Genomic DNA, 20,728 nt, shown 5'->3' with positions numbered 1-20,728 from the left:
TTGAGTAACCATGCAGAAGCACCTACTAGCTGAAGCCCAACTGGACTTCAAACAGCCACTACAACTGGCTTTAAAATTGGAGAATGCAACAAATAGAACATACGAGTTGCAGGGTAATCCAGTGGAAGTGGACACCTCGTCAGTCCGACGGAGCTTGGGGAACACCACTGGAGTGAAGGCAATTGCACAACCTCACTCGGGATGTATTCCGAACAGACATAGTCCAGGTCAGCCCAAAACAAAGCCATGCCTCGACCAAATGGTTAAAATTTTCTTCAGGATCTGGGCCGGCAAGCCATTGTAGTTGCTGTCAGTATGCGGACTTGCAACAGCAAAGGGATCCCACTAGGACCTAAAGTGAGTAAGAGAACCTACAGACCTTTATCACATGGTTGTCATGAAGATTGATAAAGGACATGGCTGTATCAGTGGTCACCAGTCTTTAATAAAATTCACTCTGGTCTCCAACCCTTAAGTCTGTGTAAAACTTCAATGAGACCGAGAACCTATACTGGGGAACTTTTACAGATTAAGGCTTCCACTGATTATAGTAAAAAGCTCCGGCCCAAAATTGGTGGGGTGAAATCAGTTGAGAAGCATTTGCCGAGATTGGCTCAACATTTTGGGAAGTGGCTGCTGGAGTAAAGTCCTAATTAAATACCCAGAGTTTTTTCAGGATGATGTAGGGACAAAAGGAGCCATGGCCACCTTGCAAAGTTGACCAGAAAGCAATTCCACGATTCTGCAAGGTCTGCCCAGTGCCATTGGCCTTATGGGGAAAAGCAGAGGCAGAAATCAGGAGGCTGAATTGCAAAGGAATCATAAAGTCAGCACAGTTTGAAGAATGAGCAACATCAATCATGCAATCAGGCTTCAGAATCCTGCTAGATCGCTTTGCTTTTTAGGGGAATTTTAAACTAACAGTAAGCTGCTTTTCATAGCTGGATAAATACCCAATCCCTCACACAGAGGATTTATATACAAAGCTGGCCTTCACAAAGCTGGACATGAGCCATGTGCATTTGCGGTTAGATAAGGATTCCCAGAAGTATGCTACAAGTAATATCTATTCAGGTTTGTTTCAATATACAACACTGCCATTTGGGATATCGTTAGCCTGTGCAATTTTTCAACAGACAATGGAAAACATTTTACAAGGTCTACCCCAGGTTGCCACTCTAAATGCTGGGCTAATAATAGGAACGGTGAACAAAGAGCACTTAGGAGAACTTGGACCTAGTCCGTAGACATTTTTCCCTGGCGGGTATACACCAGAGAAGGGAACAATGTGTGTTCCAAGGACCCCAAGTGACCTACTTGGGCTGCAGAGTCGACCAGACCATGTAACACATTAAGGCATAAAGTGAGGGCAATCAAAAGCGCACTGACTCCCATGTCTGTACCGAAGCTTAGGTCTTTCATAACCTGGCCTCCATTCTGGTACCTTCGTATCAACTCCTTAAAATAAAACAGGGTCAGACTTGGAAATGGTCGTGTAGCCAAGCCATAGCTTTCAACGAAGTGAAAAAACAGCACTCATCCAGTTAAGGTGTTGTCACATAACAATCCCAGCGAGATCTGGCATTGACAGGCAATGCCTCACTGTATGGCATTGGGGTAGTATTTGCTCATAGGTGGCCCAATGGTGAGGAACACCCAATAGCATATGTATCCAGAACTTTGGCTTACGCAGAGCGTAAATATGCCTAGATCGAGAAGGAAGGTTTGACACTTCTATTTGAAGTCAGGAGATTTAACCAGCACCTTCACAGACATAAATTGGTATTAATAACAGACCACAAACCCCTACTAGGTCTACTTAAAGAGGGCAAGACAGTGCCACCCATAGCTTAAGGCTGAATTCAGTGATGGACTCGAATACTAAAGTGCATATAGTTACAAGTTGGACCACTTTCTGGGAGGCCAAGTGGTAATTGCATTTAGCCACCTCTACCAGCTGATACACCACTAGTGACACCACCCCTGGGAGAGCCCATAATTGTTCTAAATTTTCTGGACACCCTTCTAGTTATCAGACTTTGCACGCAGAAAGGTACAATCCTGGAAAAAGTGAAAAAGGTCACCACAACCAGAACAAACCTCGTTGGACCCAGAGAGACCAGATTTCAGTAGAGCAATGTATTTTATTAGGGGGAGCAAGAGTGACCGTCCCGCGCAGAGGTCTCTGCCAGGCACTGACTGGGCTCCTTCAGGGTCATCTGGGAATTTCCAAACTGAAGATGTTGGCAAGAAGTTACATTTGGCGGCTAGGCTTGAATGCAGACAAAGCTGCATGGGTGAGGCTGTGCCCTGAATGCCAACAAGGACACTTACCCCCAGCAGTTTCCTCATATTCATGGAAATGGTCAGGTAAATGCTGGACTCAGTTACATGTTGACTATGCAGGTCCTTTCATGGGCTCAATGTTCTTAGTCACTGTGGACACCCACTCAAAGTGGATGGGTATGCATAGAGTTCAATCATCAAACAGTGGGATGATGATAGAAAAACTGAACACATCTTTTGCAGTGCATGGACTTCTGGAAGTGTTGGTCACAGATAACGGGCCATCGTTTATCAGCAGGGATTTTGAGCATTTCCTAAAGTTAAACGGTATTCAACATATTAGAAAGCTCCATACCATCCATCATCCAATGGTCTGGTTGAAAGAGCAGTCCAAACTTTGAAAGCAGGCTTAAAGAAACAGCCTACAGCTTCAGAGTTTTATACCAGACTGCCCTGGTTCCTATTTGATTATATGACCACCCCTCCTGCAATGCCATGGTCAGTTCCAGCAGAGTTGCTAATAGAGAGAACACGCCACACAAGGTTATGTCTGATCTTCCTACACCTGAGTCAGTGGGGGGGGGGGGGGCAAAGAGGGAGGAATGGTTGGGGAAAACAAAGTGGCATGATGAATGCCAATGCCAGACACAAGACTCCACTAAGCAAGAAACACCGTTCACTGCAGCAGATGAAGTTTGGTATAGGAACCACAGGAATGGCCCTGCATTGGTAAGGAGCATGGTTGTAGTGTGGTCAGATCCAGTAATGTGTAAAACTCGGGTAGGTGCGATGGTCCTGAATATATACATGGGTCATCACAGGGAGTGAACTGTATTATTTAATCCCTGCCCTCCCCTTTACTGTTTGATCAAGCAGCATTGCCCTTTGAGAAGGGCACTGCTTGTCACTGGCCACACGGGTGTTTCCTTTCTTCCTGGTAGTGAAATATAAATAAAGATTTACACACTTGTTGTTCGCGAAAAAAAAACAGGAGTGTCCCCTGCAACCGCAGATTGCAGTGGTTCATGGACTCCCAGTCCAACTGCTTGTTCTGTGGTGCTGTGGAGTGCGTGGACTATGTATATATTGGGTGTGGGTGTTTGCACTCTGATTTTCTTAAAAACCTTCTCTTTTGGATGTAGGTTTGTTCATTGAGCTGGAAGGTTCATTTCCAGACATTTCATTACCCTACTAAGTAACATCTTCAGTGGGCCTCAGGCGAAGCAATGCTGAAAATTCCTGCTTTCTACTTATAAGTTTGGGTTTCTTTGGGTTGGTGATGTCATTTCCTGTGGTGATGTTATTTCTTGTGGTGAAGCCACTTGTTCCTTTTCTCAGGAGGTGGTAAATGAGGTCTAACTCGATGTGTTTGTTGATAAGAATTCTGGTTGGAATGCCATGCTTCTAGGAATTCTCGTGCGTGTCTTTGTTTGGCTTGTCCTAGGATGGATGTGTTGTCCCAGTCAAAGTGGTGTCCTTCCTTATCTGTAGTAAGGATACTAGTGAAAGAGGGTCTTTGTGACTAGATAATGTTCACATATCCTGGTGGTTAGTTTTCTGCCTGTTTGTCCAATGTAGTGTTTGTTACAGTCTTTGCATGGTATTTTTATTATATACCTTCCAGCTCAGCGAGTAAACCTACATCCAACCGGAGCTACAAATCTTCTCAAAACTTGCTCAAACCTTCTCCTCTGTTTTTGGTCACACATCAGCCCTACACGGTGTAGAGAGAGAAGGGTAGGTCAGAGGACCTCCTCATGGTCTGCTCCTGGGCCTGGCCAAACTGGCCATAAACAGGTCCAGGCAGGAGGCCTTGGAGGGGGTTGTTACGGCCAATTTCCTGCCTCTCTTCCGCGGTTACGATGAAGCCCAGGTGTCCCTGGAGAAGGAGCACGCGGTGTCCACCAACACCCATGAGATTTTCAGGGAAATGTGGGCACTGCAGGGAGTGGAGTGCTTTACTTGTCCCTCCAACTCTATTTTGACTTAATCCCTGCCCTCCCCTTCACTTTTTGATCACACAGCATTGCCCTCTCTCGAGAAGGGCACTACTTGTCACTGGCCACTTGGGTGTTTCCTTTCTTCCTAGTGGTGGAATATAAATAAAGATTTACACGCTTGTTGTTCTTCACTGTGTCCGACCCCTACACACACGCGTGACATGGGTGCTGGGGAGGTGATAATGTGGGGAACATATAAATTTTAAAAAAAAGGAGGAAAAAATAAAGAACAGGAGTGTCACAGCATTGCCCTGTGGTAAGGAGGGCATTACTTGTCACTGGCCACTCAGGTGTTTTCTTTTCTTCCTGGTGATGGAAAAGGATTTAAAATATTTATGCACTTGCGTTTCACTGTCTCACACCTGCACACACAGACATGGGTGCTGGGGAAAATAAGCATTGTCACCGTTTGGTGGTAGTGTGGGTTTTCTTTATAAACAAGAACAGAAGATCTACCACTAAAGAGAAAACAAAACAGTAGTGTCAGAGGTTCTGCTCAGAGCTGGCTCCGAGGAAGTGGGGTCAGTGTCATGGACTCTCCATCTGTAAATAAAGGGGTCTGTTTTTACGGAACACCAGCCTCTGGAGTTGTTTCAGGGACCATGGAGTTTATGTCCAGAGATCTTTTAAAGTAATAGGATAAATTGAAAAGGCATGCATTCTTTCCATTGTTAGCCATGGTACAGAATATAAAAACAGGGAGGATATGCTGTACACAACAGTAACTGTACCACAGCTGGAGTATTGTGTGTAGTTCTGGGGGTCACCACATTACAGGAAAGTAATGATTAAACTGGAGATAGTGCAGAGGGATTTAGAGGTTGTCAGGACTGAACAACACGCATGGAGGAAAGATATGATAAACTGGGTTTGTTTTCCATGGATTAGAATTACATACGGCATTGATAAAATAATTTCAAACAACCTACTTACCTTAGCAGAGGATTAATCTCTTGATTTAAAAAAGAGATTGGTCAAAAGATCAATGGGAGAGGAGATTTTTTTATTCCATACAGAGGGTGGTTGAGATCTGGAACTCATTGCTTGAAAGGATGGTAGAGGCAGAAACTCTTACCACGTTTAAAAGGTTTGAATGCGTAATGAAGTATCATGACATGCTGGTCTATGGCTTTAGTGCCTGAAGGTGGAAGAGGTTAATTAGCTTTTCATTAACTGGCAGAGGCATGGGAGGGACAAGTGACCTGATTCTACATTCTAAATTATCCAGGATTTTCTATGCCTAGAATGTTAAGAGCAGTAGTATCACTATTATTGCCAAATCATGGGCCATTCCAATATGTTAAGCGGCGCCTTTTCTTCATATTGCCAGGCCAGCATTGAATCCCTTTACGTAGTTGTAATATCCCTCTCCCTAGTACAGAAGGTGAGGGTTCAGGACATGATGGCAGCAGAGAGGGTTTGTGATCTCAGCTAATATACCCCTCACTGAGGAGCACAGAATTCACAAGTTGTCACTAAATCTCTTCAATTAGAGATAATTTTACAGCAGCAAAGATGGCATATTGTTTGCATTTCTGTTTCATTCTGCTTTGCCAGACAGAAGAAAGTTGAATAAGTACAATTGGGCAATAAACAGTTTCTGGGAATGCCTGATGCCTCTAGTTAGGAGCAGAGGGCGCATTTTGAGAGTAGTGAGACCCACCTGACAGAGCTCTCTTTGTAGGACACAACACTTCCGGCAACAGATCCACCACTGCTACTTGAGGCATCATCATCATCTTGATAATAACCACTTGTTTTAAGACGTGTGCTACGCCGCGACATCCTCGGAGGGTTTGGAAATTCTCACAAAAAGGTTCGGTAACTCAAACTAAAACCAAAGCAGAAACACAATCCATTAACACTGACACTGACACAGAATAAGGACTGTCACTGTATGGCACTGGGACGCAATATGGGTGGGGACAGGCCGGTCTCTGTATAGCACTGGGACAAGGTACTAGTGGGAATAGGCCTGCCACTGTGTAGCACTGGGACGTGGTACTGGTGGAGACAGGCCTGTCATGTATGGCACTGGGACGTGGTACTGGTGGGGACAGGTCTGTCTGTGTAGAGCACTGGGACGCGGTACTGGTGGGGACAGGCCCGTCTCTGTATAACTGGGGTACAGTACGGGTGGGGACAGGCCTTTCTCTATATACCACTGGGGGGGGGGGGGGGCGGAAAGAGGAGACAGGCCTGTCTCTGTATAACACTGGGATACAGTACTGGTGGGGACAGGTCGGTCACTGTATAGCACTGGGACTGCATTTATGTATTGACATTAGTAATTGGGTGCAACTTTGGTTCTGTGTTGGAGATAATGAGTAAATTGTGTTTTTTTTTAAGCATCACGCTAATAAATATAGCAGCTGTGTTTATCAATAGAACGAATTAGACTTAAAGATCCTAATTACGGAGCATCTCAAAATCAATAATTTACTCTCCCAACCTCAGATGGAGAGTGGTTATGCTTTTTTTTTTCCACTCCTCCAATCAGATTTGCAGTTTGAGTAATACAGAAGAAAAATAAGAAAACAAGAGAGTGTCAGGAACTGTCATTGCAACATCAAAGTACTGGTTACATCAGCAGCAGTTTCTGGAGGCACTCCTCACTTTGAAGACAGTTTCAAATACAAGGCTTCGGTAAAGAGGGGCCGCAAGACCAGCGGCTGCCAGTCACTCCCTCACCACAAGCTCAGAGTACAAACAGCATCAAATGCCACTGTTACAACTGTACATCACCTAACAAGAGCAGGCATCTGTATTACAGAGTAGAAACAGACAAGTTTGTTACCACTAGCGGAGGAATTAGACCCTCAGTCAGAGACTTCGAATAAGAGGTACAATTATTTAGGATTGAGAAGAGGAGAAATGTCTTTATTCAGAGGGTTGTGAATCTTTTGGAATTCTCTCCTCAAAGAGCTGTGAATGCTCCATCATGGAGTAGGCTTATGGCTCAGAGAGATAAGAGTTTGTTCCCTCAGGGAATCGCAGAATATGGGGAGTGGGTGTGAAACGGCAGCTGTGATTGTGTTGAATTTCTGTCCAGGCGGCAAAATGTCTACACCTATTTATTTTACTTATGTTCTTGTCAAGTCAAAGATATATCCTTGTTGCTGTTCTCTACATTCTCTTCAATGTAGAAGTGCCCCATTGCTGAAACATTGGCTGATTACAACAGCCAATTGCAACGAGACATTGGCCAATAGCTTTTTCCACCAATCAGCGCCCTCCCTTCAGATGGCATTGTCCAGCTCTATGCACATCAGGACGAAACTCCAAACATAGTCTCTGTCTATTGTTCTCTCAGCACTAGCCCTGACCCTAATCCTCAGTCCGTCCTTCCTGCTTTCAGTACTAACCCCAACTTTCCCTCTCGCAGTATTGATCCTAACCCTTAGGCAGTCCATCATCCCCGTTTCCCTCCCCAAGTTCTATTTCTCTTCAGACCTATACCCTCCAGGAATGTCAATATTCTTTTGAATAACTGGGTTTCAGGATATAAACACAACAGGACAGAGTCTTCCAATTCATTCCTCTTGCCAGAGCACTTTTTGAAAATTCTATAGCTCCAGACTGTAATCCTTTCATCTGTAATCCTTTCAACTGAATAAAAAAAAAATTCTGATTCTTGCCAGGGATGCCTGTAAAAGTCATTATAAGCTCTAACATTACATCGAAGTACTACCTCAAGCATTGTTTTACACTGTATGCTGTTAGCCTACACATTGACACCAAAGACACCAGAAAGGAAGAAAGTAGCAACTGGTATCAGTGACAGATAAGATCTCAGACAAGCCAGACCTCAGGATGTGTGACAACCTGCTAAACTACACGCGAGCTGTTACTTACACCAACAATTTATGCAAAAAAAAAATCTATTTTAAAAAAACAATATGGCAGATGCTGGAAGTGTAATAAAAACGCAAAAGATTGGATAAATTCAAAACTGTAAAGACCGTCAGCCTAAAACCATAACTGTCTCTCCACAGATGCTGTCTGCTGAGTATTTCTAGCTATTGTTATTACTACTGGAGAAAATATGCTACTTATTTCAAAGAATTTTACTGCGCAATATCTCTGTCCATCTGTTGCCCCTGCCTTCCTGAATCTCTACAAGAACAGCGCAGCAGGTCAGGCAGCATCCAGGGAACAGGAGAATCGACGTTTCGGGCATAAGCCCTTCTTCAGGAATGAGGGCAACCTATGGGTCAGTGTGTTGTTCTTACAGTGTATTCACAATGTACAACTTCAATTCCTATTTTGTATTTTGTGGGTTAAGGGGAAGGTATTTTTAGAATTTCATTTGAGAGCTTGAGGCTGTGGTTCCAAGGAGGCTGAAGGTCTGTGTTCTTTGTATGAATTTTTGAGGTTTTACCAACTTTGTCTTGAGCTGGGCTGTGGTTTAACTGTTCCATACATTATTAAAAATATTGTTGCATAGCAATGAGTCCAGGTACACACAGAAACAGAACAATCCAGAGAAAACAGTCAGTGTGCAGATCGCGAGACAGTGAAGGACGGCTTTAGGGAACAAAGGAAATGTTCTGAAATTGAATTAACAGTGGATTCAGTGAATGGCTCACTTTAGGTGTCAGCTTGCTTAAGAAAAATTATATCCAGTGACTGCACAGACAATTTCCCAAAATTCGATGAATAGCAGAATACCAGATGAATACCAGTTTGAATCATAGAACCCCTACAATAAGGAAGGCGGCCATTTGGCCCATCAAGTCCACACTGACCCTGAGTTTGAGTCTGAGCAATAAGCCTTAGTGTTGAGACATGGTAACTCTTTCCTGATATGAGTGCTTGCAAGGATATGCTTAAATAAAAGGAATAACGTGAATTTGAATCCTCACCTGATGTCTGTAACAAATTCTTTCTAACCTTCCCTATTGTCTAATGGAATGACATTCGTGTTACAAAAGCCAGGTTTCACTCCAACATCTGACTTGAACACTATTAACATCAGCCAGGATCACAACAAGAGGGCCAATAGATTGGTGCATGAAACCATGTACACATTCATTAGTATCATGCGCCCAGTGAACTAGAGAGATTGTGTGACGTTACACAGTCATAAAGCATAGAAACAGACCCGCCAGCTGAACTCATCTGCGCCAACCAGATATCCAACCTAATCTAGTCCTAATTGCCAGCATTTGGCCCATTTCCCTCTAAACCCTTCCTTTCATGCACCATTTGGGTGCCTTTTAAATGTTGTAATTGTACCCGCCTCCACCACTTCCTCTGTGGCCAAGAACTGCAGATGCAATGTTACATCAGTGGGCTTTCAACAGGTGCTTCCTGAGTCTGAGTTACACAAAAACGTGGCAGAACTCAAGTGTCACTAAGACACTAGTTCAAGAAACAGAGAATGTAAAACAAGCTCTGAGGAAGATGCAGCACAGACCACACTAAATATTGGTTCTGGCTTTACTCAATATTACACTATTGGTTGATCAGTACTCTAAATGCTCAGTCTCATTATGATTTGGAGATGCTGATGTTGGACTGGGGTGTACAAAGTTAAAATCACACAAAACCAGGTTATAGTCCAACAGGTTTAACTGGAAGCACTAGCTTTCGGAGCACTGTGAAAGCTAGTGCTTCCAATTAAACCTGTTGGACTATAATCCTGGTGTTGTGTGATTTTTAACAGTCTCATTATCATTCTATCTGGTTGGCAACAATGAAAGTAGCCTTGATGGAAAGGGTGACATTAATGAAAGACAATTTTGACTTGAAAGTCTAGAAATAGAAAGCGTGAAAGCAAAAATCAGGAAAAGCAATGGTCAGAAAATGCTGGTGGGACCACTTAATAGGCCCCCTTACAGTAGTCGTTCTGTTGGACAAATCATCAAATCACAAATTTGAGATTAGAACACAGGTAGTGTTATAGTATAGGGGAAACATGAATCTTCATAGAGACTAGGCCAATTGTGCAAAGGTGCCTGGAAGATGACTCAGAGTTCTTTTGTGACACTTCCCCGAGCAACACATTCTGGAGCCAACTAAGAATACATCATTTTAAAGCTAGTGTTTCATAATGAGGCAGTTCAAAGTAATCCCACAGATCTGCTCAGAAATAGTGATTGTAACATAATTGTAATAAAATTAAATTCTACGTAACCATATGACCAATGATATAGGAAGAGAGAAATGAGAAACCACAAAACAGACTTTAGGAAGTTAAGTAGGAAATTGAAAAGCAAGACTTCAAACATAGTAAAAGTTCAGATTAATACAGTCATACATACAATAGCAAGAGCGAGCAGATGAACACATGGCTTGAGGAGATGGTGCAAGCTGAGGGTTTTCAGATTCCAGGGACATTGGGATTATTTTTGTGGAGCTGGGACCTGTACATCTTGCATCTGACCAGGAATGCAGTGGTGGTGGGGTGGGGGTTTGGCTGCTGCTGTTGGGATGGATTTAAACTAGATTGGCAAGGACATGCATCCTGAGAAGTACCTCAGGAGGAGAGAGAGAAGCCAAGATGGTATTAGAAGTTGAGCGAGTGAGTGAGTCTGGAAGACAGTAAACACAGGCTAGATAGGAAAGTAGTGAGTTTAGCAAAGCTAAATGGAACATATTTTAATGCAAGAGTCCTGAGGAATAATACAGAATGAGCCGAGAGCACAGATAGGCACATGGAAGGATGATATCATCGCTATGACCAAGACTTGGTTGAAAGACAGGAAGGACTGGCAGTTCAATATTTCTGGTTATAGGGTGTTCGAACAAGACTTGGGGCGGGGGGGGGGGGGGGGGGGGGTTGCAATACCAAAACAAAGAATTAATTATAGCAGTGAGAAGAGTTGATATCTTTAAAAAAGTATCATCAAATAAGGCAGTATGGGTAGACTTAAAGAAACACAGAGGCAGGCATGTTATCGGTGTGTATCACAGCCCCAAAGAGTCAGGGAGTTAGAGAATCAAATGTTTCAAAGAAATGGGAGGCAGAAATAGGATGGGGTTTTATGTACCCATATATTAACTGGGATAGTTTTACAGTGCAAGTTAGGAAGCAAACAAAATTCTTAAGCTGCATTTATTGGCCGTGTACATAGAAAGCCCAATGAGGGAAGGGCAATTCTGAACTTAATATTCAGAAAAGGAGTCCAAGCAGGTGGAAGGTACATCAGGCAGGGGCAGTTTGGAGATTATGACCATCACTCGGTTAAGCTTTGGGTTGTTATGGGAAAAGATAAAGAAGGGCTGGGGATGAAAATACTGAACTGAGGAAAGGCGAAGACAAAATACAATCTGGTCCATAGACAGAGGGCATCTACTTTGTCAGAGTCATGGGAAGCATCCATGGGGAATATCGCAAGAGAACAGGTTAAATATGTTCCCAGAAAGACAATGGCGGAATCAGCTCAGGAGAACTCTGGATGTGAAGGAATAAAAAAGGTTAGGATTTGAAAGTGCCACACTCTAATCACTAATAAGAACATTAAAGTTAGTTCGGTATGAGAGTGTAACTGGTTAGGGTTGACCTTGGTAAATAGAGTGAAAATGTAGTAAGAAGAAACATTTAAAGAAACAATTCAAAAATGCTCAACTTATTCCATTAAGAAACAATAACGTACCACACAGCTTCATCTGTGCGTTACTAAAGGAAGTCAAGAATAATATCAGACTAAAAGAGGCAGTTTATAATATTGCAAATAGTCACAATTCCAAGGACGAGGAGTGGTTTAAAAACCAAACGGCACCAAATATTGATAAAAAAGGGAATAAATAAGAGAGAGAGAGAGTAAACTAGCAAGGAATACAAAAACAGCTTTAAAAAAGATAAAGGATGCAACTTAGAGATTAAAACAGGCATGATAAGTGAGGAGGAGCAAATTACTGCAGATGCTAGTATCTATACTGAAAAACAACAAATGGTGAAGGTCACAGCTCTGAAGAATCATCTAGACTAGAAACACTGGCTTGTTCTCTCACCACCGATGCTGCCCGACCCACTGTGATCTCCACCATTGGTTGTTTCAGCGATAATTAAGGAAATAGAAGAGACAATGAAAAAAATGCCTTCTATGACGGTAGACACCATATAAATTTACCTATCAGAAATACAAGGGCAAATAAGAGTGCACAACCTAAACATTGTCAATTGAGAAAAAGCATTGAAGAAACTTGAACTAAAATACCAACAAATCCAGGTCCACATAGTCTATGTCCTAGAGTTCTTAAAGAAACGTCTGCAGAGATAGTACATGCACTCGTAAAGATTTTACAAAATTTGCTATATTCTGACAAGGTTTCAACAGATTTGAAGTTAGTAAATGTGATTTTTTTTAAAACAAAGGGGGTAGAAACGATTAGGTTAGTTAGTTTTCAATTAATCATCAACCCACCTCTTGTAAAGGACATCTTTGTGTATTCATACTTTGATTTTCTTAACAATGCACTAAGTCACAGTTTTAGGCAAGGGAAATTATGTTTGACAAGCTTATTAAAGTTTTGTCAATCTATTTTTCTATTGAATAGCTAAAAGGGTAAGGACAGCCAATGGATGCTTTCGATCTGGACTTCCAGAAAGCCTTTGATAATGTGCCCCAAATAAACAGCTTACTCAGGAGGCTGCTGAGTAAGATCAGGCCCATGGTGTTAGAGGCCAGGTACTAGCATGGAGGGGAGATTGCCTCCTGCCAGACAGTGGGGATAAAAGGGTCCTTCTCAGGATGGAAGCTGGTGACTAGTGGTGTTCCACAAAGGTTAGTGTTGGGATCACAACTTTTCCTTTTACACATTAAGTGATCTGGATGAATGAACTGAGGGCATTCTGGCTACAAAGACAATACAAAGATTGGTGGAGGGGCGGGTAGTATTGAGGAGCCAGGGAGGCTGCAGAAAGATTTAGACAGATTAGGAGAGTGGACAAAGAAGTGGCAGATGAACTACAACATGGGAAAGTGAGAGGTCATGCACGGTGGTAGGAAGAATAGAGGCATGGACTACTTTCTAAAATCAGGAGAAAATTCAGAAATCTGAATTGCAAATGGACTTGGGAGTCCTGGTCCAGATTTCTCTGAAAGTAAGCTTGCAGGTTGAGTCAGTAGTTAGGAAGGCAAATACAATGTTGTCATTCATCGCGAGAGAACTAAAATATAAAAGCAGAGATATACTTTTGAGTTTTAGAAGGCTCTGGTCAGGCCACGTTTGGAGTATTGTGAGCAATTTTAGGCCCCATTACTAAAGTAGTACGTACTGATCCTGGAGCAGGTCCAGAGGGGGTTCACGAGAATGATCAGCTTAACATATGAGAAACTGTTGAGGGCTCTGGGACTATACTCAGAGCTTAGAAGGGGGTTGATCTGATTGAAACTTACAGAATACCTAACAGCCTGGAAAGCATGGACTTGGAGAAGATGTTTCCATTGGCAGGAGAGGCGAGGACCCAAGGGCACAGCCTTAGAGTAAAGGGAAGACCCTTTAGAACAGAGTTAAAAGAAAAAGGGTCTTCAGCCAGAGAGTGACAAATCTGTGGAATTTATTGCCACAGAAGGCTGTGGAGGCCAGGCCATTGAGTAGATTTAAAACAGATCGATAGGTTCTTGATTGTCAAGGGGATCAAAGGTTATGGGGAAAAACAGGTTTTCAACCTCACTCTCCTACCAGCCATGATTGAATGGCGGAGCAGACTCAATAGACCAAAAGGCCTAATTTCTGCTCCTGTGTCATATGGTCTTTGAATATATTCAATGATGAAACATTCACAACCCTCTGTGGTGGAGAATTCCAAAGATTCAATACCCTTCTCATCCCAGTCCTAAATAATCAGCCTGTTATCCTGAGACTGTGCTTTTGTTTCTGCTGGTTGGGGAATCTCTCTCTGAGCATCTACTGTATTTTTGAATGGTTCAATAATATTGCCCTTCATTACCCTAAATTGCAGAGAACATATGCGCAATTTACTCATCTCTCACAGGGTAACATTGTCACCTCAGGATCCAATTGATATGATCTCAGCCAATAGTAATACAGGATAAGTCATATTCAAAAGTAAACCTTGACTTGATAGTACACAAGTTTTATTTTTGTGACTTGGTTATTGGTGTTGGTCTATTACTAATGTGATAGAGGTCTACAACACAGAAAAGGGCCCGTTATATGAAGTCTGTGCTCGTTAAAATAGCTACCTAACTATTCAAATCCCATTTTCCAGCACATTCATAATACGCTTCCAATGTACTTTTAAGAAAAGAAAAGAAAAAGGTTTATTGCACTCAAGAAAAAAAAAGATAAATATTTACAAGATATTGGAAAAGATTTATTAAATACTAAAAGATTTCTTTTACCCAACAATTTCCTTGACAGCCAACCCCAGTAATGTATCACTCTTATATTGTCTTCAATTCAATCGTCAAAGTCATAACTGCTTCCTTTCAGTCAATTTCACCATATTCAGCTAAAGGGATTCTCTTCAAATAAGCTAACTCACTGTTTCTTCTTACTGCACCCAACTGAAAACACATTTTATCCAATTACTTTGACAAGTTTCAGCTTGCTAATAGCACATCTGCTGGTGTGCAACACTTCTTCTGAAGTGAAGCTGCTTTTAGCCTCTTGACTTTCCTTTCACAGGGTCAGCAATTCTCTCACCAGGCAGCTTATCAAATCATTTAGACCAAGTCGCATGACTTCTTGGAAATGCTGCTTCGACCCATGGGTCAAAGCAAAGTGAATTTCTGACCCTTAACAAAAAAATGTTACCTTTGCACAACTTCAGCCCTATTTACCTCTACTTTAGAACGCAAGTTTAAGTAACACATTAATATTACAAAACATCTTCATATCAGTCCAATGAATCTTTGTCATACCACCCCATTACAAACCTAGAGGCCCAAACCTGACAGTATTCCAGATTTGATCTCACCAAAACCCTACACAATTGTAGCAGGACTTAGCAGAACTTTCCTCGCTGGAGGTGCCAAGAAGGTTGTGAAAAATTGGGAAATAATGGTGTAAATTTGCCCTAGAGAGGTACTTGTCCCTTCTCACCAGCTCGGCAATTAAGTGCTGGGAGAGAAGATCCAATGGGGTCTTTTGCAACTCGTCACCAATTAAGGCTTACATGGTCAAATAAGACCCATAAATAGACTTAACTGGCCACTTATTTTAAAATTCACTTGTGGTACATGGGCATTTATTGCCCATCCCTACTTGCCCTTGAGAAGGTAAGATAATGGTGAGATGCCTTCTTGAATCACTCCAATCCATGTGCAGTAGGTTAAACCACAATACCACTGGGGCAGGAACTCCACAGGATTTTGATCCAGCAATAACGAAGGAACAACAATATACTTCCAAGTCAGGGTGGTGAGTGGCTTGAATAAGAGCCTGCAGGTGGTGTTCCCATGTATCTGCTGCCCTTGTCCTTCTAGATAGTAGTAATTGCGTGTTTGGAAGGTGCTGTCTAAGAGCCCTTGCTAAATTACTGTAGGGCATCCTATAGACAGTACACACAACTACTACTAAGCATAGATGGCGATGGAAATGAATGTTTATGGGTAGGTAGAATCCCTGCAGTGTGGAAACAGGAAATTTGGCCCATCAAGTCCACGTCAACCCACCGAGAGCATCCCATCTTGGCCCAGACCCCTACACCACCCTTGTAACCCTGCATTGCCCATGGCTAACTCACCTAGCCTGCACATCCCTGAACACTATGGGCAATTTAGCATAGCCAATCCACCTCGCCAATCTTTGGACTGTGGAAGAAAACTAGAGCACCCGGAAAAAACCCATGCAGACAGAGTGGGAATGTGCAAACTCCACACAGGCAGTCACCCAAGGGTGGAATCAAACCCAAGTCCCTGGGACTGTTAGGCAGAAGTGCTAACCACTGAACCATCATGCCACTCCAAATGTGGTGCCATTCAAGCGGGCTGCTTTGTCCTGGATAGCATCAAGCTTCTTGAGTGTTGGAGCAGAACTCATCCAGGCAAGTGGGGAATATTCCATCATAATCCTGACATGTGCCTTGTAGACAGCATACAGGCTTTGGAGAATCAGGAGGTGAGTTACCCACTGCAGAATTCCTAGTCCCCAACCTGTTCTTGCAGTCACTGTGTTTATATGACCAATCCAGTGCAATGGTAACTCCCAGGTTGATTGTGGGGGATTTAATGGTGGCAATACCAGTGAAGGGCAAGCTTAAATTAATCCTTATTGGAGATGGTAATTGCCTGGCATATGTGGTGTTAAAGTTACTTGCCACTGTCAACCCAAGCCTGGACATGGTCCAGGTCTTGTTGCATTTGAACATGGACTGCTTCAGTGTCTGAGGCAGCACGAATGGTGCTGAACATTGCGCAGTCATCGATGAACATCCCCACTTCTGACTTTATGATTGATGAAGCAGCTGAAGATGTTTGGGCCTAGGACCCTACCCTGAGGAACTCCTGTAGAGATGTTCGAGAGTGGAAATGAATGACCTCCAACAACCACAATCCTCTTCATGTGTCAGGTATGACTCTAACCAGCAGAGAGTTTGCCCATTACCCATTGATTCCAGCTTTGCACAGGCTCCTTGATGCCATACTCAGTTGAATGCAGCCTTGATGTCAAGGGCTGTCCCTCTCCCCTCACCCTCTGGTATTCAGCTGTTTTATCCATGTTTGAACCAAGGCTGTAATGAGGTCAGGAGCTGAGTGGCCCTGACAGAGCCCAAACTGGGCGTCAACTGAGCAGGTGCTGTTTAATAGCACTGTTGATGACACCGTCTATCACTTTACTGAAGATGGACAGTAGAGTAACGAGGCAGTAATTGGCGGTTTTGGATTTGTCCTGTTGTGTGTGTACAAGACACACCTGGACGGTTTTCAATATTGTTGGGTAGATGCCAATGTTGTAGCTGTACTGGAAGAACTTGACTAGGGGAGCGGCAAGTTCTGGAGCACAGGTCTTTAGTATTAATGCCAGAATGTTATCAGGTCTGCAGCCTTTGTAGCATCCAGTGCCTTTTTCCTGATTTCATGTGGAGGAGATCAAACTGGCTGAAGACTGGTATCTGTGATGCTGGGGACCACTATAGGAGGTTAAGATAGATAACCCACTCAGCATGTCTGGCTGAAGAAGATTGCTGTGAATGCTTCAGCCTGATGTGCTGGGTTCTGCTAACATTGAAGATGGGGATATTTGGGAGTTGCTTAATTGTCCACCACCATTCACAACCAGCTGTGGTAGAACTAGAGACCTTCGCGCTGATGTGTTGGTTGTGGAGTCACCTAGCTCCATCACTTGCTGCTTGTGCTGTTTGGGAACAAGTAGTCCTTTTTTATTAAATCTTCACCAGGTATGATCCTGCCATGCCCTCCTACACTCTCCATTCAACCAGAGTTGATCCCTTGGTTTAATGGTAATGATTGATATGCTAGGCTATGAGGTTACTGATGGCATTAGGGTATGTTTCTGCTGCTGTTGATAGCCCACCGTACCTCATGGATGCCAAGTCTCGAGTTCTTAGATCTGCTTGAAGCTAGTCCATTCAGAACACTGAGTGCCACACAACATGATGGATGGTCTTGTCAATATGAAGGCAGGCAGTCAGTCACTCTTACTGATACTGTCATAGACAGACATCTGCAGCTAGCAGATTGGTATGGATGAGGTAAAGTATGTTTTTCCTTCCTGATAATTCCCTCACCACCTGGTAGAAACCAAGACTAGCAGCTATTTCCTTTAGGACCTGACCAACTGGATCAGTAGTGCTGCTGCTGAGCCACTCTTGGTGGTGGACAGTGAACCCACCCACCCACCCAAAGTACATGCTGCACTCTTGCCACCCTCAGGTGTTTCCTCCAAGTGTTGTTCAACATGGAGGAATACTGATTCAGCAGCAGAGGGAGGTTGGTATGTGGTAACCAGCAGGCGGTTTCATTCTGATTAGATACCACTGTGCCACCAACCTCTGCTAGATCGGTTCTGCCAATGGGGTAGGACATAATCAGGGAACAATTAGAGATGACCCTATCAATCAGAGGCAATGGATGGGGAAAACATGGGGGTGACCTCTGAAATTCACTCCCCTGCTTTTGCCATCAAATCCCTGAACCCCTACACCCTGCAATTGCCACCTTACACAAAAATTAAAAAAAAAAGCTTGCCTTCCTATTGCTGGATCATCTGTTGAGCAAACTTCATTGCAACAGTTATAAATGCCTTTTGGGTGAAAGAACGTAAAAAGGAAAAATGGCCTGACCAAAGAAATGGAGGATAGTATTCAATCCAAAGAGGAATCATATAAAGTTGCTAGAAAACATAGCAAGCCCGAGGAGTGGGAGCAGTTCAGAACTCAGCAAAAGGGTAAGGACAGCCAGTTACTGGCTGTGCTTTTCCAGTACCGCACTTTTGGACTCCTGCATCTGCAGTCCTCACTTTCTCCTCAACAAAAAGGATAACCAAGATGTTGACCAGGAAGGGAAAGAAAATACAGTGTGTGAGAATAAACTTGCAAGGACAATAACAGCTGGCTATAAAAGTATGCAAAAAGAAAAAAAAAATGATTATAGAAGACAAATATAGACCCCCTTATTATCTCAAACAGGAGAACAGATAACAGAACAAGGAAAAGGCAGAATAAGCAAACAATTATTTTAGCTCAGTCTTCAAAGCTTGAGGAACATGAGTCTACTGGGAAGAAGGAAATTCACAAAGCAAAAAATAAATAGGTTTCAGGATAGAAGGCAGTGATAAACAGGGTACATTAAGGATCAGGCCCCAACTATTGACAACATTAGGTATGCACGGTGGCTCAGTGGTTAGCACTGCTGCCTCACAGCACCAGGGACCTGGGTTCGATTCCAACCTCGGACAACTGTCGGTGTTGAGTTTGCACATTCTCCCCGTGTCTGCGTGGGGTTCCTCTGGTTTCCTCCCACAATCCAAAAATGTGCAGGTTAGGTGAATTGGCCACGCTAAATTGCCTGTAGTATTACGTCATTAGTCGGGTAAATATAGGGTAGGAGAGTGGTTCTGGGTGGGTTACTCTTCGAAGGGTTGGTGTGGACTTGTTGGGCCAAAGGGCCTGTTTCCATACCGTAGGGAATCTAATCTAATCTCAAATCAAATCATTTGGATGAGGGAATCAAATGCAATATTTCAAAGTTTGCTGATAATACAAAACCAGGTGGCATTGAGTGGTGGGAAGTATGTTAAAAAAACTTTCAGGGCAACTTAGATGTGACAGTAGGAAAATACACAGCATATACTGTATGACATGAGTAAGTGTGAAATTGGCCACTTTTTTGGAAAAGCTGACTGACAGAGTGGTGGTAAATTAACAAATGGTGATACAACAAGCATTGGAATGCAAGTGGTGATAAGACCATAGCATTTCAGAGCAGAATTAGGCCATTCAGCCCACAATCAACTCTGCTCTACCATTCGATCATGGCTGATGTAATTCTCAAACCCATTCTCCTGCCTTCTCTCTCCATACCCTCACTAATCAAGGACCTATTCGTCTTAAGTACACTCAACAACATGGCTTCCACAGCCCTCTGCAGCAATGAGTTCCACAGATTAACCACCCTCGAGCTGAAAGATTCCTCACCTCAGTTCTAACGGGCTGTTCCTTCACTGAGGCTGCCCTTGGCTCCTAGTCTCGCTCACGTCCACTCTATCCAGGCCCATCAGTATTCTAAGTTTTAATCAGATTCCTCCCCTCCCCCTCATCCTTCTAAACTCTATAATGTACATTCCTCAACCAGTCCATATAACAAGCCCTTCATTGCCAGGATAATTCTTGTAAGCCTCCTCTGGACTCCCTCCAAAGCCAGCACATCCTTTCACCAAACAGGGCCCCAGATTGTTCACAATATTCCAAATGGTGTCTGACCAGAGCCTTATATAGCCTCAGCAATACATCGCTGCTCTTGTACTGGAGCCCTTTTGAGATGGATGTCAACATTGCATTTGCCTTCTTCACCACCAACTGAACCTGCATGTTAACCTGAACCAGGACTGCCAAGTCACTTTGTGCTTCAGATTTCCGAAGCCTTTCTGCATTTAGAAAATAGCCCATGCCTTTTCCTTCCAACCAAAGTGCATAACCTCACACATTCCCACATTGTGTTCTACCTGCACCTGCTTTGCTCACTCGCCTAGCTTGTCCAAGTCCTTCTGCAGCCTACGCACTTCCTCAACATTATCTGTTCCTCCACCTCTCCTTGTGTCATCTGCAAATTTAGTAAGTGCCTTCAGTTTTATCATCAAGATAGCTAGCATAAAACATGGATAGCAAAGGTGTCAACACTGACCCCTATGGAACCCCACGGCTGATATCCTGTAAAAGATTCCTTTATCTCCACTCTCTGCCAGTCAGCTGATCCATGTCAGTACCTTGCTCCTAACACCACGGGCTCTTAGCTTATTGAGCAGCCTCCTGTGCGGCACCTTATCAAAGGCCTTCTGGAAATCCA

At 43.3% G+C, this 20,728-nt stretch overlaps 1 protein-coding gene across 5 annotated transcripts in view; it reads right to left on the bottom strand.

Moving 5' to 3' along the window:
• Nucleotides 1–20,728, bottom strand: part of LOC122542343 (SUN domain-containing protein 2) — a 126,931-nt gene that overhangs the window by 91,427 nt on the left and 14,776 nt on the right. For all 5 annotated transcript variants that reach the window (XM_087978407.1, XM_043680018.2, XM_043680021.2 and 2 more), the window contains exon 3: nt 5,950–6,117. In XM_087978407.1, coding sequence (XP_087834533.1) covers nt 5,950–6,071 — 122 coding nt within the window. In that variant the 5' untranslated portion in view covers nt 6,072–6,117. The remainder of the gene's footprint in view (nt 1–5,949; nt 6,118–20,728) is intronic.

The sequence above is a fragment of the Chiloscyllium plagiosum genome, unplaced genomic scaffold, assembly GCF_037043375.1.
Source record: "Chiloscyllium plagiosum isolate Xiang-an unplaced genomic scaffold, Cpla_swu_hap1 HiC_scaffold_33, whole genome shotgun sequence".
NCBI lineage: Eukaryota > Metazoa > Chordata > Chondrichthyes > Orectolobiformes > Hemiscylliidae > Chiloscyllium > Chiloscyllium plagiosum.
The sequence above is the reverse complement of the archived record's forward strand: the minus strand, read 5'-3'. Positions and strand labels throughout refer to the sequence as shown.